Source organism: Olea europaea, chromosome 1 (genome assembly GCF_002742605.1).
Source record: "Olea europaea var. sylvestris chromosome 1, O_europaea_v1, whole genome shotgun sequence".
Classification (NCBI taxonomy): domain Eukaryota; kingdom Viridiplantae; phylum Streptophyta; class Magnoliopsida; order Lamiales; family Oleaceae; genus Olea; species Olea europaea.
Genome location: NC_036237.1, coordinates 2,582,705 through 2,600,450, shown reverse-complemented (window position 1 = coordinate 2,600,450; position 17,746 = coordinate 2,582,705). Strand labels below are relative to the sequence as shown.

Genomic DNA, 17,746 nt, shown 5'->3' with positions numbered 1-17,746 from the left:
AAAAATGAGAATGAAAAATATAGTCGTTACGAGCCCCACACAAGATATAAAAATTCAAATTTGGTGGCTTTATGTGATGGATAACGATCATATTTTTCATTTTGATGAGGAAAGAATGTTGATCAAATAGAGAAAACTACCAGAAAAAGATAAAAGTAAAACACTTGTGCAAAATGACAATAACAAGTCTTCTTTGCCTTTATAGCCGAGGGTAACTTTTTTTTCCATTGAGTTAGTATAAGATCATGAAGAGTTTACATTTTAGTGTAATAATCTTTGACAGCAATAATAGTAATGAATATGTTTTTGTGAGATGATATAGTTATAAGTAATGTAAACACTTCTAAAAATAATTCTATGTTTCTACTTCTAACTGTATCAGCCTATTCATTTTCCTCTAAGAGCGGCAAGTCGAGCTATAAAGTCATCGTAGTCTGGTAGCTTAGGATGCACATGTCCGCTTGAATTCAGTATTTCGGGCTGGAAGGATGAGGCTCGAGCATGTCCTTTAGGAGTTTTGGGTGGACTTGTTAATTCAACGGGAAGAGACGCTGTTCTCCTCGAAGAACCATCTTTTCTCGTGGTTTTGCTGGTGCCAATACTATCGCGTTCTGGGGATATCTTATGAACTGTGTCCGATTCCTCTGTTTCACGAGGTGCCTTCTTTTCAGCGTAATGTGATAAAAGCCTGTCCAGCCTCCTTTCTTCGTCGTCACTCTGATTCCAGTATCCCTTGTCCAAGAATTTTAAAATCCTCTGGGCCATATTTGGTTTTTCTTGATCTGTTTCTTTTAAATGCATCTTTGCTTTCACATTACCTTCAGAATCCCCTGAATTTTTCTCGACTTCTGATTTGGTATAAGGAGGAGGTCGATTCTTGTAGCTAAAAGGTTCGTCATCCTCAGATTCTTCGCCAGAATCACTTGTTAAAGTTTCTGCCTCGTTTTGCTTCTCATTTCTTCTTGTAGTCTCCTCTTTATTGTCAGTTGTAGAAGGAATGTCGTCTGGATTTCTATCATTTCTTTCAGGACAAACATTCTCCTCTTCATCATTTTTCTTCCCATACACCTGCAAAAGAATCGGGCAATTTGCAAAAAAGAAACTTCAGGCTCGAAAGGTACTGGACAATTTGAAGATATTGCAACAGAAGCTTGACCTGATCGATCATCCGAAGGGACATTCAGGCCTTACTTGTGCATTATACAGTTCATTTTCCAAAGCTTTTGAATTCCAATCCAAACCAGATTCTGTTGCTATATCTTGCATTAACTGAAGCTTCATGTCCTTTGATGGACGGTCTCTCTTCAACTTCTCTACAAACTAAGTACAAGAAACTGAAAAAAATTGACTTACTGACGAAAACTTTTTCATCATTTCACCGAAGCCATAATGAATTACTACCTCTTTATTGACATAATACTCGAGGGATTTCCCGAATCTTTCAGAAAATATCGTTCTTAGCTCACGTAATTCCGGCAGATCACCGAATCTTGCTGCTGCAAACATCAGAGATGATACAGCTTCCCTGCACTCTTCAGGACATTCCCTGTGAATGATAAGAAATATACATGTAACAATGAATTAGTCAATAAACTACACTTAGTAGTTCATATACATCTAATGCATGAAATGAATCCGTTATAATTTCTGGTGCTACCTAATCCATGCTACCAAACATGAAGTGAGACGGTTTATATACCTCTGTTTATCCATGACAATAAGATGGCTTGAGATATGCACACAAAATTGCTCTACTAAGTCGTAACATGTGGATATGTCGAGCTCAACCGGAAGTTTTTCAGCCTGTTCCACGACCAAAAAAATGAAGTGCAAGTCACATATTGATGGAGTAAAGAAAGCACATGCCATAAATCTTAATTCCTTTGGTAAACAATAGACCAAGAAAGTGTAGCCAGGCCGGACATGCGCGACCTGGTCTCTAGGCCCAGCCGTTGTGGTTCTTAAGCAAAAAGTTCTTAGCATATGTTTCGCTCATGTTTATAAATACACAATCTATTTTGTATCCATGCATTTCAATGGACCTATGTGGGCTCAAGTCATCAACTGTCACGTTAATATTACCGTTTAGAACTTGTTTGAAAATTGTTAATGACATCAAGAAAAAGAAGTTGGATAAAATTAAGATAAAAAACCCTCACCATTTGATAGGCAATCATATCAAATCCATTTCTAAGAAGATCAGCAATATCATTCCTCATATACTTCTCAATTGCATTTCTCTTCTTTCTTATCATTTCGATTCGAGTCTCTGTCAGTTTAATCGATGACTTGCTATTTCAACAAAAAACCAACAAAAACTTTAATCGATCAAGAGCATACACAAAGAATTGTAACTTTTTTTCTTACCATTTGGAGTAAAACTTGGTTTTGAACAGACAGTCAAACATTTTTGTTTCTGTTTCCTTGGTTTTGAATAGACAGTCAAACATTTTTGTTTCTGTTTCCTTAACCAGAGCCTGTAATTTCTTAAAATATACTAGGATAAAGATTGTTCTTTTACTGTGACAGGATGATACGCTAAGAATAAATTACATTGAAGAGTTACAAAGAAAAGAAAAGAAGCTGTAAAACTAAATGCCCCTTGGAGAAAGAAAAACAGAAATCAAGAAAATTGAAAAGAAAATAAGCTAATTATTGGATTTTTAATTAAATTACAATAAATGGAATTTAAATCGCCATTAAGAGAAGCTGAAAAGGTTTAAATTGGTGAATCTTTTGCAATTATGCAGTGATTAAGGAGGAATATGAAGGGAACCATGAAGTATAGCACATATGAAAATTTCAGTGGAGGTCCCCAACATATTAAATGTGAGCAAATGGGTCTTCGACCTCTATTTTTATCGGTCTTAACTTCTTAAGTTTGTGGCAAGTTGGTTTGTAACTGAAGATTTCCATGTATCTTTAACTTTTAAATGTTAAGTTTAAGTTGAAAAGACGACTATATTTATGTTTTAGTTAAATGGAAATTAGAAGATAACTAATTAGAAGAAAATAAATTGTTTCTTTTTTCAGTGTCATCGTACACGAGTGAAGGGAATTAAGGATAGTATATAGTATATATCAGAGGAAAACAAGGAGTGGAGAAAAAGACTAGAAGGCTTGAAGGAAAGTCGAGGGAGGGATCAACTATTCAGGAGAATTAGGTGGGAAGACTACGGGCTAGCGAGCAATGGTGGGGAGTGCTCCGAGGAATATGGGTGGAGATGTAATTTTATTTATTTATTTGTTATTATTATTATTAGCTATTTTCCACTTGTTTTTGTTTTTTTTTTTTTTTGTCTTTTAAAAGACACGAGAGTCACATTTCATAATGAACGAAAACCATCCATATAGAATTTACAAAATAAAGTTGAAAACTAAAATGTTAAATAGATTGAAGACCTACTTGCTATAATATCAAGAATTTGTCTAATGGTACATAATGGGGTGTACCGAATGGTGTACACCCCACTCACATGGGTTTGGGACCCATGTGAAAGAAATGATATTTTATTTGAGCGGGTCCCTCGTCCATGTGAGTAGGGTGTATACCATTAAGTACACTCCGATGAGTAGGGTGTACACCATTAAATACACTCCGATGTACCACTAGCAAAATCGTAGACAAAATCACTATGATCTATTCCTAATTTCCATGTTTTGATAAAATGTATGTAACAGGAATTTCACTGAATATATTTAGATTTCATGTAATTTACATCTCGTTTATGACAATTACAAATATACTTCTTGTTTAAAAAATTATATTAAGCCCTTATTTGGTAGAGATTAAAATCAAATTCTTAGTAGATTTTAATAAAAGTTAATGAAATATGTGATTGAAAAATTGTGGAACTCATGAAATATATGATTAAAATTAATTATTGACTTTAACTTAAATTAAAACCTGAATTTTAATCCATACCAAATATGGGCTAAATCTTCACTCTTAGCAAATAATAATAATAATAATAATAATAATAATAATAATAATAATAATAATAATAATAATAAATAAAAAAATAATTTTCGTTTTAAAAAGTGTATTGTTTAATCTTTTAAAGAGCGATTTCTTCAAAAATAAATTAGAATTTTAGTGGAAAATGGTTTGATCATTCAAAAATAGCATAGTGAAGATAGAATATCTTGAAGCCTTTAGCTAAACGAGAGCTAATTCTTCTTTACAGATTTATTTTTTTAAACTTCCGGTGATTATATATAATTTTCCACAAGATTTAAAAATAATAATAGATTTCCTATTTGGAGAAATGAATAAACTAAATCAAGCAATATAATATTATTTTTTTAAAATTTTGAATTTAGAACAATATTAATAACGGGATACTTTAGCAAAATTGATATCATCTAAATAAAAAATATGAAAAAGCACGTCTTAAAAAATAATAAGAAAGGAAAAAAAAATAGTTTAAATATAACGATATAACAATTTCAAAGTAATATAAAAAGATGCTCTATGGTTTTCATCGGAGCAAAATGCAACAGTAAAAGATCAAAAGGGAAGTTTATATATTACTTTTTTTATGATAGGTTTATGTAATTTTTGACAAGGGGTTGTATTTCTGTAATTTTAAGTCGTCAAATTTAAGATATTGAAGAGTTATATTGACATCACAATTTTTTCTATAAAATGTATTGCATCTTAATTGCTTTAAAGGTCTTTGGATTTTATAATGAGCTAGGATAATATTGTGAATCCATTCTGGTTGGATGTTGATACGTCTTGGTTTGACATGGTTTACGCGCTCGATGTGAAATAGTTCTTCCCAAGTATGGTTCTATAAAAGACAGTTATGACGACATCAACTCATGGTTTATCAAAATCAGACTCGTCAATTCCTTTCATTCTTGCGAACGTATTCCCTAGATAGAATACTTAACGAATTAATTAGTTACAACACTGCATGGGTCAATACGCACAACATCTAGTATCCATCATTTACCGTCTTTCTATATATGTAAGTCATCTGCATTAGCTAAGCACATTGACCCCTAGCCCAAGTGCATTTTCACTTATTTTCTTTGCACTTAGTTATTTTATTTTTTATTAGTCAAAAGTAAACGTGCGTTGCACATTGTTTTGAATTGCTTTATAAGTGTCGTAAAAGTAATAGTTGAAGATGCCTTACTTTGGAAGATAGTTGAGAAGAATTGTTGATGTGAAATGAACTTTTTATTCAATGAGAATTTCTTTGTACACTATATTTTTTGTATGATTAGGGGTATCCGACTTAATTAAAACCTTTATAGTTGTCATAGAAATTTCTCTTGAAAGTGCAACGTATAACTGTCACTCCTACGTGAGGTACTGTCTGTCCTTGGGCCTTGTTGATTGTCCTTGCAAAACATAGACATACAGGAAACTGTTTCCATATGAATTTGAATAGATATCCTTCATCATTTGCAGGACTTAATGGTATACGCGGAATGAATACGTGTTTGTCAGAGTACTTTCCAGTAGTTATCTCTGCATGTATAACATGTGTACTAAATTGACGACAAACCATCCTACTCCCATTGCAGAGCCCATTTGAAGGATCTAGATTTCTCAAGAGCATTATTGGACAATTTATTTTCAACAACTGAGGGGGAAAGATATTATCTTCGTTTATTACTAAATCATGTAAGGGGACCAAAGTCTTTTAAGGATCTCATGAATGTTAATGGGAGTCAATTTTGCACTTTTAAAGAAGCGGCCCAAAAAAGAGGGCTTCTTGAGTTCGATCGAAGTATCATTGAATGCTTAGATGATGCAGTCGCTTTTCACATGCCTCGAGCATTTAGAAGACTCTTTGCTACACTGTTGATTTATTGTGAACCTAGTAATGTTAGAAATTTATGGGATTTTTTCTTCGAACATATGTCTGAAGATTTCAGAAAACAAGATCAAGATTCATCACAATTATAGCTTCAGTATACACTTCATGATATTCAATCATTCCTTCAGTCCTTGGGAAAAAGCATCGATGCCTATGACTTGCCTCAACTAACAAATGTCTCCACAAATACGCATTCTCTCAGTACAAAGGACATATTAGATGAAATATTAATTGAAACACCAATTGAAGATACACAAGCATCACATTATCTAAATCATGATCAAAGACAAGCATATGATCTCATACTTGATAGAGTAACACAATAAAAAAGGTGGGGTTTTCTTTGTTCATGGACCGGGTGGAACTGGTAAAACATTTCTATATCGCGCATTACTTGCTGAAATAAGATCGCGGGGTATGATAGCACTTGCAACTGCAACTTCTGGTGTAGCTGCTTCAATACTCCCAAGAGGGCGAACAACTCATTCCAGATTCAACATTTTGTTGCAAACAAATGAATCATCGATATGTCATATATCAAAGCAAAGTAGTCGAGCCGAACTTATACGACAAGCAGCACTCATTATATGGGATGAAGCTCCAATGGCAAAGAGAGCAACCATTGAGGCAGTCGATAGAACTTTTCAAGACATCATGAACAACTTTGAACCGTTTGGGAGTAAAGTAATGGTATTTGGGGGAGATTTTCGCCAGGTTCTTCCAGTTGTCCCCCGAGCAACAAGATAACAAATAGTTAATGAAAGTTTAGTACAATCATATCTTTGGGGAAAATGCATAAACTACATTTGACATAGAATATGAGAGCACAAAATGATCATCAATTCGCGAAATACTTAATCAAAATCGGCAATGGAACAGAACGAACTGCAAGAGAAGACTTCATCTCACTTCCAAAAGACAGTACCTTCCTCGTCCAACAACAACTCTCCAGAGCTTAATTTAATCAACCCTGTCTTCTCAGACCTACAAAATAATGTTGAATCATCAGAATATATAACACAAGGAGCAATTCTATCCACTACAAATGAAAACGTTGATCTCACAAATGAAAAAAATGATTGATCTTTTTTCGGGTGAAACTAAAGAGTTCCTCAGTTATGATATAGCAATTGATGACACAAATAATTACTATCAACTAGAGTTTCTCAACATATCACTTCTCCTTTTTTCCTTTTTGTCCATACAAGGGCTTGCCTATTCCATACGTAGTGTTCTAGAAATTCTCGATATAAGAACCTCGTTGCATCCTCGTTGTTGTTACACATTTTGAAATATTCAGTCAACATCGTCCTTGAGACGTGATCGAATTGAATAACTCTATTCAGATCTTGGTTTTCCCAATAAGATACCGTTTGTTGATTAGGGAGGTGAAGTTGTAAGTTGATGACAGCGGGTGATATTTCATTCAATTGAAATTCATAAATTCTCCATAAAGCTTCTTGTGCAGATACCCAACGTGCATCTTCGAATTTTCTTATTTCATTTATTGTCCTACTATCATCATCATGGGATATGTAGATAGCTATTCTGGGTAAACTCTTGCACGTCACCCATTACATGTTTCATACCATGGATTGTTCTTGTTTTGAACCTTTACAATCTTGCCTATGAAAGCACATTACAATTTAGTCACACTATTTGTAATAATATCATCTAATTGTACGATACTAGCATCCATCATCCTCTTTGTAGGTCCCCAGTAGTTTGTAGAATCCTCCACCACAGTAGTTTTTTAGTGCAAAAAAACAAAAAAGACAAAATAAATAATCTTTCAGCTATATGAAAATCTGTTTACAATTATGACTAAATAAACCATGCTCATCTATTTTTAATAGCAGTAGTTTCTTCAAGTTGGGGATTGATCTCAATGATACTAATATTTGAAGTGGAGATACTCAGTTCATCTGTTCGATAGACGTTAGTGAGAACATGGCATACGTTGTTGATTTTAGCATACAATTCTTTTTAATATGATAATAAAATAATAATTATAGAGTTTCACCTTTATAGTAACTTGCTTTCACATTCAAAGCTACAATAACTGGCATTTCATGAACAGTATCTTCCATAAACTTTCCTTCATTGTCAGCCAAATCTCCCCACAAATATAATTTCATTGTATTACACCTGTACTAAGAACAAATCTGTTGAGTAAATAATATCATAAAGTTTATCTTTTTTTTATTTGATTAAAAATAGTTGTTTGAATTTATGGATGATATTTACCGAATGTCTAGGAGAGTCGCTTCCTGTTTCTTCGTTGTTCTTTCACTTGGCCTCTTAACATTGATGATGAACGCAAGTTTTACTTTTACTACCAATCCTATAATATCTGAAAACAAAGAGAAAAGTTTTTTACAAAAAGAATTCATTAGCCAATGGACAACCTTAGATATCATAAATTTCTACACCAATGCTTTCACGAATGTCATGTGGAGTGCTTTTTCCCCCCATCTTCAATAAATAGCTTAACAAAATAGGACTTGATATAAAATGTGGGTAGAGTTTTTTGAATTTCAAAAGTAATACTGAGTAAGACTCTCTGAACATGATTGTAAACTATGCATTTGACTAAAAAATATAATTACCAATTATGATATCTCCGCTAGCAAAATTTGGCACTTCATTGAATTGAAAAAAAGAGTTTGATATCTTATAGCATATGCATTCTTCGATCTCTTCTACTTCCGTTGTAGTTGTGAAAGACAATTCGATTTCGTCATTTATATTTTGATACTTCCCAATGACATGTCTTACGCTTCCATTTTGTATAATGTAAGATTTTCCCTTTTCAATTATAGCATCGAATTTTTGAATTGCATCATTGAATAACATGGCTTGAATTTTATATCCCTGTAGAGAAATCACTATGTTTCTTCTAATATACATGATTGAATAAACTCAAACATGAATATACAACATAATCATTACTCCACTATCATGAAAACTAAATTAAAATAATCTAGCATAGCATAAATATTCGGCGCATATCAATTCAGAATTATTAATTATAAGGGTCATAGTAGTAGATATATTACCTCCTTGTCAATTAGGATGATCTTCAAAAGATCAAATTTTCCAATATTGTTGGAATAAGATTCGACTAAACCTTTCGAACTACCGTCACTTTAATGGACCATTCATTTTCATATGCTAATAAATCTCTTATAGCCTTTGATTCCATGATGGGGGAGAGCAAAATATTTGATGATTTGATTGAAATGTAACAACAACCAATTTGTGAAAATAATTTAAATAGTTGACAGATTAAGTTCATTTATGTCTGTCTCACTTTCATTTTATATGTGCATGCATGCTTTATAAATTCACTGGATTAATTAGTATAGAATTTGCATTGATTTTCATACAATGATTCTTTGCATGTATAATAAGCATTTTGCACATTTCATCCCCTCAAATTATTCTGGTCATAAATTGTTGAGACTGTGTTAGATCATGACTTAATCTCTCATAAGCCCCCACTGGTTACGTGCAATTTTTCCCCTAAATCTGTCAAAGCATTGATAGTGATGCAATGAATCTTTGCATGTAAATTAAGCATTTTGCGCATGTATACTAATTAATGTCTGATGACCGAGTAAACTGATCTTTGTAGTTAGGATACATGCATACAAAAAATATATGAATTTATACAATTCATCATTGGCCTCCTTCTCAAACTACCTCGACACGTCCACATTATAAATAAATGTTAATTATTATTATACATGAATGTAAATAAATAATTGAATCGTCATAGGGCACGTAAGTAATAGGGATAGAATCGTCTTAAAAATGATTCTCCCCTCATGTGATATTTAGTATATTATAGATAACTCCGAAAAGTGACATGATCGTTAGAGTACGCACACTTGTCGGACCATTTTTGGGACAATGGCATTTGCCTCTAACATGGTGTTATTGTGAAGACAACATATAAGTAAATAGGAAGGTGGTTGAAGACGTTGACAACTTAGTCATACCAAATTTTGAGATCAACACCAATATAGAAGCAAATAACGATAATAATTTCGAACTTTATAATCAAGTAACTAGTAGTATAACACAAATCATAATCAAGAATGAAATCATAATTAAAATGCATATATTCAAAATTTCTTACATCCATAATAAACAATGCTGCTAGTTCTACTAACTGGAGGGACACATTCTCCATGCAGCTGCAGGCATCTAGCAGTCAGATTATTTTTTGGATCCATTCATTTCCAGACAAAAATCCTATTAAAAAACTGAAATATTAATGACTGAGTTTTCAATGGTAGACTCCAAGTCAAGTCACTTTGTCAGCATGCAAGGCAGTAAACAAAGCCGGCCAGCTGATACAATGCTATAATGTTAGTTTTTCCATCCACAAATTCTGCTCATATTCAAAACTCTCTTGAGTTTGCTGAAAAGAGTACCCGTTCATGTCGATAAAACTAAGGATCTCCATTATTCTTACTTTGTCACACTGCTTGTTTGTGAACCCAGCAGCCAGCAGGGACACAATTTTACAAGGACAACAGCCGCTCAGGGTCTGGGAGTCCCTGTATTCAGCAGAAAAGGTATTTAGATTGCAGTTCTTCAGCCCAGGAACCTCAAAGAGCTGGTATTTAGGAATTTTTCACAACACACCATCTAACTTCCCGGACTATCGAAGAGAATTTTATCTTAAGGCAGTTTGGGTGGCTAACCGTGATAATCCAATTGCGGACGCATCGGGGAGCATAATGATTGACACCCATGGCAACTTGAAGATTACATACAGTGGAGGTAATGTTCCCAGTGTTTTCAATTCAGCCCCGGCTGCAGCCAGAAATGTAAGCGCTACACTTCTAGATAATGGCAATTTTGTACTGAGCGGGCTGAATCCAGATGGTTCTGTAAATGGAACATTATGGCAAAGCTTTGATTATCCTACAGACACACTTCTACCTGGAATGAAACTGGGAATTGATTTCAGGACAGGGAATCGATGGTCGCTCACTTCTTGGATAAGTGACGAGGTACCAGCCTCAGGATCATTTACGATTGGCGGAGACCCAAATGGCACAAGCCGATTGGTATTGTGGTGGCAGGGAAATGTCTACAGGACTAGTGGACCTTGGATTAATGGACATTTCGTTAATTCTGATAGTTCTGAATTATGTGCGGGCTTTAGCTACATTTCAAATGAGAATGAGAAGTACTTGATTTATTCAGCAAATAAGACTGACACTTGGGCAAAACTTGTAATGGATTGGGATGGCTATGTTGCTGATGAAGAAGGACCAATTACAGAATTACAAAACATTTTATGTGGTAACGATGTTTGTACGGGTAAGACATTGCCAGAGTGTAGGAAGGATGATAATTATTTCTTTGAGACCAGGAGAGGTTATCTGGATGATGGTTACAAACCTGATGGATACCACAACATGAGCATGTTCGACTGTTGGGACAACTGCGTTCGGAATTGCTCGTGTATTGCTTATGCCTCAATCACCGAAAATGGAACTGGCTGTGAAATTTGGAGTGAAGTAAAGAGATTCTACCCATATGTCACAACAACGAGCCGGGAAATTAACTTTCTAAAAAAAAGTGAGGGTTTGGTAATAGCTCCTTTTTTTCACTCTCATAGGACTAATCCGCAGTACAAATTAAAACGCATTTATCCGGGCATGCTTTATGCTTTATTTCTCAGTTCATGTTCTTTCTTTCTTTTTGGAGGGGAGAGGGTGAGGGACGTGTTGGTTCCCACGAGTAAAATTAATAAGAATAATTTACATATTCAAACAAAATATAGAAGCATCGTTCAAACATGATAACTAGAGGAGAATGCAATGTCCGAAGGTTTCCCAAAGCCGGGACATAGATTGACCATCGAGTGCAAAGGCAAAAAATGGAACTTGACTGCAAGACCCACCCATCCAGCAATAAAATATTAACATTCTTCCTGGATGCAGATACACACAAGTGGTGGGCATGGCTTATAATTGCTCTGAGCGGGACAATATTACTGGCATTCATCATCTTATGCTATTTAAGAAACTTCAGACCAAAATGTAAGCACGTAGCCCAAAGTTAAAAACCGGGTTCTATTCATGTTTACAAAACTTATCATTCCAAATCTTGATTTTCATTCTTGTAAACTTCACAGCTGAAAAACAAAGGACGCTTCAAGAGTTTGAAGATGCTATTACACTTTCAGACAAATACAACAAAACCAGTGACAAAATAGACAAGACGATGAGGCAAGTTCACTTTCTCAGCTTCAAGAGCATTGCCATGGCCACGAACAATTTCTCCATTGAAAATAAGCTTGGAGAGGGAGGCTTTGGACCTGTTTATAAGGTAAGTTTTGTCAATATACTCTTAAGGTAGCCTAATTTTGAAAATTAATGATAAGAGAATTTTTCAGGGAAAATTACCAGGTGGACAAGAGATTGCTATAAAAAGACTTTCAAGAAATTCAGGACAAGGACTGACAGAATTTAAAAATGAGATTCTATTGATAGCCAAAGTCCAACACACTAATCTTGTTAAGCTTTTAGGATGCAGCATTGAAGGGCAAGAAAAGATTTTAATATACGAGTACATGCCTAACAAAAGCTTAGATTATTTCCTCTTCGGTAATTTTTCCACTTGGTTTATTTACAATCTTTTTGCAAAATGATGCATTTATTGACAGCTTCTACATTTTGCCAACAGATCATAGTAGAAGAGGATTACTAAATTGGACCAACCGCTTGAGCGTTATAAAAGGAGTTGCTCAAGGACTTGTCTACCTCCATGAGTATTCAAGGTTGAAGGTGATTCATCGTGATTTGAAAGCAAGCAACATCTTGCTTGATCAAAACATGAATCCAAAAATATCAGATTTTGGCATGGCCAGAATATTTGGGGCGACACAATCTGAAGCTAATACAAATAGAATTGTCGGAACATAGTAAGTACTGATAGTGATCAATAACCTAGCAACTGTAAATAATATTCAAGTATCTGAAAAAGATTTGATCACCATTTCAGCGGCTACATGTCTCCTGAATATGCTGGAAAAGGCATTGTTTCATTGAAGACCGATGTATTCAGTTTTGGAGTTCTAGTGCTTGAAATTGTGAGTGGCAAGAAAAATTATTACTCCTATGACTCAGAACACTCTCTCAACCTTATTGGATTTGTGAGTCCTATTATAGATCCTTATCTTTTTTCTTTTTTTTTTTCTTTTCTTTAAAGAAAATACAATAAGATTAGTGGAAATACAGTTTTTTCACATATAACTTGTCTTTGTCAGGCATGGGAGCTTTGGAAGGAAGGAAGAGTTCTTGAGGTAATGGACTCAACACTTGATATAAGCCATAGGGATCAAATGGTGAGATGCATCAATGTGGGTCTGTTATGCGTTCAAGATCACGCTGCAGATAGGCCCTCCATGACAGATGTGGTTTCTATGCTTACAAATGACTCTCTGCACCTGTCGACGCCAAAACAACCAGCATTCTATATTGAGATCAGTGCACAAAAAACACACAAAGAAATCTCATTGGAAAAGAACTGCACCAACGGATTGACAATGTCAGTGATGGAAGCTAGATAATAATTGAAGATGCTACTCATGTCTCTATATGCATTTTATGGGTTATGGAATATGAACAACAGAACTTAATGGTTGCATTTGATCACAGTGATCCCTCCTATGTTGGTTGATTTTCATACATTAACAGATATTTCATGTTGGAATTAATAGTTTCTTTCGATAAGGTTTAATAATTTTGATGTGGGTGAATTGAAAAGTCTCTAATTAGTCCAGTGATTAGTCGTGACATTTCAAATGCAAATGGTGCATATCGAAGAGTCTTGATGTTCCGTTTTAGGTGTGACTCTTCATAAATTGAATTTTGTCCAAGCAATTATAGTTTATGTCTATTTATTCACGAAGAATACTGTCAACACTTTGATTCGCTCAGTAAAATTAATATTGTGTTACAATAATTTTGGAAAATTTTGTGTATCTTGGGAGATAATCGTCCGTTTGATCTTGTTCCATCTTAAGTAGGTTTGCAATTACATACCTTACTTCATTTCATCTTCTTCGAATATGTACATTTTTCTAGTAGTCAGCAAGTTGATGTTTTGCATATTTTTTTTTATCTATGCATCTTGATTTCGGTAAGTCGAAACTTTACTTGATATTTCACACTAATAAGTTGCGATTTTATCATATCCGTATTTTTTGTAACACATGTAATACAATTTTTTAACAAACTGAAACCGTCTCTAGAGCATTAGGACAAGAAAACAAAAATGTTAAAAAGATTGAAAACCTACTTGCTATAACTTCAATTACGTCGAGAGTCCACAAATATTTTGCCTATCAAATTTGAGGTCTCGTACGAGATTAGAGACCAAATCATTAGAAGTGTTTTATTTCTAATTTCTATACTTGGATAAAAAGTAATAGGAAATTTCTCTGAATTAATTTAGGTTACATAAATTCAAGAGTAATTTACAAATAACTCTTCTGAAGTTTATGACAATTACATATATACTCCTCATTTTAAAAATTACATTAATTCTTTACTATTAGCACGAATATCCCATTTTGCATTTCTTTCTTTCCTATACTATATATAAACAAAATAAATTGTTTTCACTTAAAAAGAAAATATTTTTTTTATCTTTCTAATAGTGATTTCATCGAGAATAAATCAGAATTTTGGTGATGGATGGTTTGTGCAATTTTTCATCCAAAAATAGCATGGTAGAAATAGAATTTCTTGAAGCCTCTAGCAAAACAAGGACTCATTCTTCATTGTTGAATTTTTTTCTTTAAAAAACATTCTGGCGATATTATAAAATTTTCGACGAGATTTAAAAGATAATAATAAATTTCCTATTTGGAGAAATGAACAAGCTAAATCTAATAACATAATATTATTTTTTTGATTTAGTTTTATTAAATTATTCTAAAACATGTGTTTATGTTAATTTGTAAATTATTTTTCAATCAGATTAGCGAAAAGAGTGTCATGTTTTATAATTTTTTAATTTTATAACAATATCTACTATAATTTCAAAGTAGCATAAGGCAATGTTATGAGGCGCTTGTCGGAGCATAATGCAACTATAATATATATAGAAGCAAATAATGATAATTTAATAATTTCAAACTTTATAATCATGTAACTGGTAATATGACACACAAATCATTACCAAGAATGAAATAATATGATTTTCATATAGTTCGACTAGTGTACTAAAATGCATATATTCAGAACTAATTTACATCCATATAAATAATAGTGCTACTTCTAGTAACTGGAGTGACTCATTCTCCATGCAGACAAATTACCAAAGGCCAAAAGAGCTTTATAATATGTTCTAGCCGTTAGATTTTTTATTTTTTTATTTTTTTGGATCAATTTTTTTCCACAATATACATATATAAAAAAAAAAAAAAAGAAGCTAAAATATCAATGGATGGAGAAATATTTCAGTTGAACGGTCGCGCCGTCCACGTTGTGCGACCGTCCTATAAGCCAAGGTGGCCCACACACCTTGGGATGAATTGTCAAGGGTAGACTCCAAGCCAAGTCAACGCAGTCAACAAAGCCAGCTGATACAGTGGCTATGACGTTAGTTTTTCCCTATACAAGTTCTGCTCATATTCAAAATTGTTGAGTTTGTTGAAAAAGTATCCATTCATGTCGATTAAACGAAGAATCTCCATTATTCTTTGATGCAGGATGAAAGAAGGGACCAGAAGAAGAATTCTAAGAAGAAGAAGAAGAAGAAGGCAACAAGAAAGGGGGGAGAACCGGAGAAGAAAACCAGGGGAAGGGAAGGGAAAGCAAGGGAGGAAACGGCTACAAGCCAAACACAATAACATTTCATTCCATCATCGTCTCCCTATAATTACAATTGAAAACCATATAAATAGTAGAATAAAACCTAAAATTCATGGACTTGGATCAGACCCGCTAGACAAGTCCAATAAAGTGAAAAAAGATATAATTAAATAACATGAAGTAAAAATAAATAGGCCAAGATGGGCCGAGATGTCTGCATCAACTCTCCCAGGATGGGAGAAAAACTCGACTCTGTCGAGTTGTCAAATCACCGAAGGCTGTAGTCGATCTGATATAAAAAATGCTTCAAGACATTCCATGGAGGATGATCTTCCGACGAATCAAATATCGAAACTCCACAAATGATGACAACGCCAGTTGTAGATTATCCGCAAAAATATGAGCTGACCAAGATAACCTAGGCGAATGAGGACTTTGTTGACTCTTATAAAGCTCCAAAGAATCTGGCTCGCGTTGCTGTAGTCTCTCTTTGGAAATTCATGTATCATCAGAATCAAGTCGATCCATCCGATGAACAAGAAAGTACTGAATCTCTCTATCATTGGTCAACACCATTTGTTCATCTAAAATAACATCAATTTTATTTTTGTGCGCTGTGATAGGTGGGATGGAAGTAGACATGGCAAAAGATTTGATGTGAGAATTCTCATGTGAAAGTAGAAACGGGTCATCAGAGGGGCTAAAATAGCCTTCGTAAGTATCGAAGTCCGTAACAAATAAAATAGGGTGGTGGTCATAATGTGATAAAAGGTCATTGACATATGCATTTGGACCAACAAGCTTTGAGATTTTAAAATGACCAGCATTACAGGCTTGCCATATAACATAATCCCCAATATTAAATTTAAAATGTTGTTTATGCCAATCAGCTTGAGGTTTATATAATGCTTTACTTGCTTTAAATTGTTTATTGATCTCAATATGCAAGCTATGAAAATGTAATACATCTACCTCAATTGACATAGACACATAAGCATGTGGGTGCATGGGAATAAGGTCTAAATGTTTCCTAAATTCACAACCATGGATGACTTCAAAGGGATTTAGACCTAAAGACCAGTTCACAAGATTGTTATATACAACTTGAACGGTTGGTGGGATCAAGTCCCAATTCCTAAGATTTTTCCAGACTAGAGACTGTAATAAATTGTCAAGATTTTGGTTAGCAATTTTGTTTTGACCATCAATTTGAGGTTGGTCAGTAGTGGAGAATTTCGATTTAGTGCTAACCACAGGCAATTGGATTCTCCAAGGGTGACTAATGACATCAACAAGCTCTTTAACTTGGGTAATGGTATGACATATAACACGTGATCGAGAACTGTCGGAGATAAGGGATATAGTATCTAAAGTCTCGGGAAGAGTCTGGATTCCACCTAAGGAAGTGTCCTCACTATCATCAAAGTCATCAAAATCTTCAAGTTTAGATTCATAAACTAGATCTTCTAACGGCTCATCTATTACATTCTTTCGTTCTTCCATGACTAAGGTTCGACTAGGACGTTTGGAAGAAATGTGACCAAATTCCTTACAGTTGACGCACTACAAGTGAGAAGAAGACCTTGGAGTTTCAGAAATTCTACCCTTATTTTCCAAGATTGGAGAACCATTAGAAGGGGGAGGTCCCAGAAGGGACTTAACGGGAGGAAGTGGAGCTAATGAAACCAAAGGATGATTGTCAATACGCTTTCTACATGGAGAAGAAGGTCTTGGACTATCACGACTTTTACAACTATTTTTCCAAATGGAAGGAACATTAGACGGAGAAAAGATGGGTGAACGACGCTAATGAGACTTACATATACCAGTAGTTTTGGTTTTGTTTAAAATTGCATCAATTATGATAGACTTATGATGAGACGACGTTAATGAGATGGGTGAACGACGATGACCATGCTTTTCATATGGAGTACTAATAATCAACTCATAATCTCGAGCTAAAGAGTAAGCGTGATCAAGAGTAGTGACACCTTGAAGGAAAAGCTCACGCCTAAGATCATCTCTCAGACCTTGGCTAAACCTACTCAAAGTCGTGGTTTC

At 34.3% G+C, this 17,746-nt stretch overlaps 2 protein-coding genes across 2 annotated transcripts; one reads left to right on the top strand and one right to left on the bottom strand.

The window, feature by feature from the left end:
• Window positions 1-203: 203 nt before the first annotated feature.
• LOC111369684 lies at window positions 204-2,448 on the bottom strand. The gene is made up of 6 exons (XM_022991319.1): window positions 2,368-2,448; window positions 2,160-2,292; window positions 1,700-1,803; window positions 1,402-1,546; window positions 1,192-1,320; window positions 204-1,068 (listed from the first exon to the last, which is right to left on the bottom strand). The coding sequence occupies exons 1-6, from the start codon at window positions 2,406-2,408 to the stop codon at window positions 388-390; spliced, it is 1,233 nt and encodes a 410-aa protein (XP_022847087.1). The 5' UTR covers window positions 2,409-2,448; the 3' UTR covers window positions 204-387.
• A 7,786-nt stretch (window positions 2,449-10,234) lies between these two features.
• On the top strand, window positions 10,235-13,588 carry LOC111369595 (G-type lectin S-receptor-like serine/threonine-protein kinase CES101). Its single transcript, XM_022991213.1, has 7 exons — window positions 10,235-11,438; window positions 11,804-11,902; window positions 11,998-12,191; window positions 12,259-12,469; window positions 12,549-12,786; window positions 12,867-13,017; window positions 13,132-13,588. Exons 1-7 carry the CDS (start codon window positions 10,286-10,288, stop codon window positions 13,432-13,434), a joined length of 2,349 nt encoding a protein of 782 aa, XP_022846981.1. The 5' UTR covers window positions 10,235-10,285; the 3' UTR covers window positions 13,435-13,588.
• The last annotated feature ends 4,158 nt before the right edge of the window (window positions 13,589-17,746 follow it).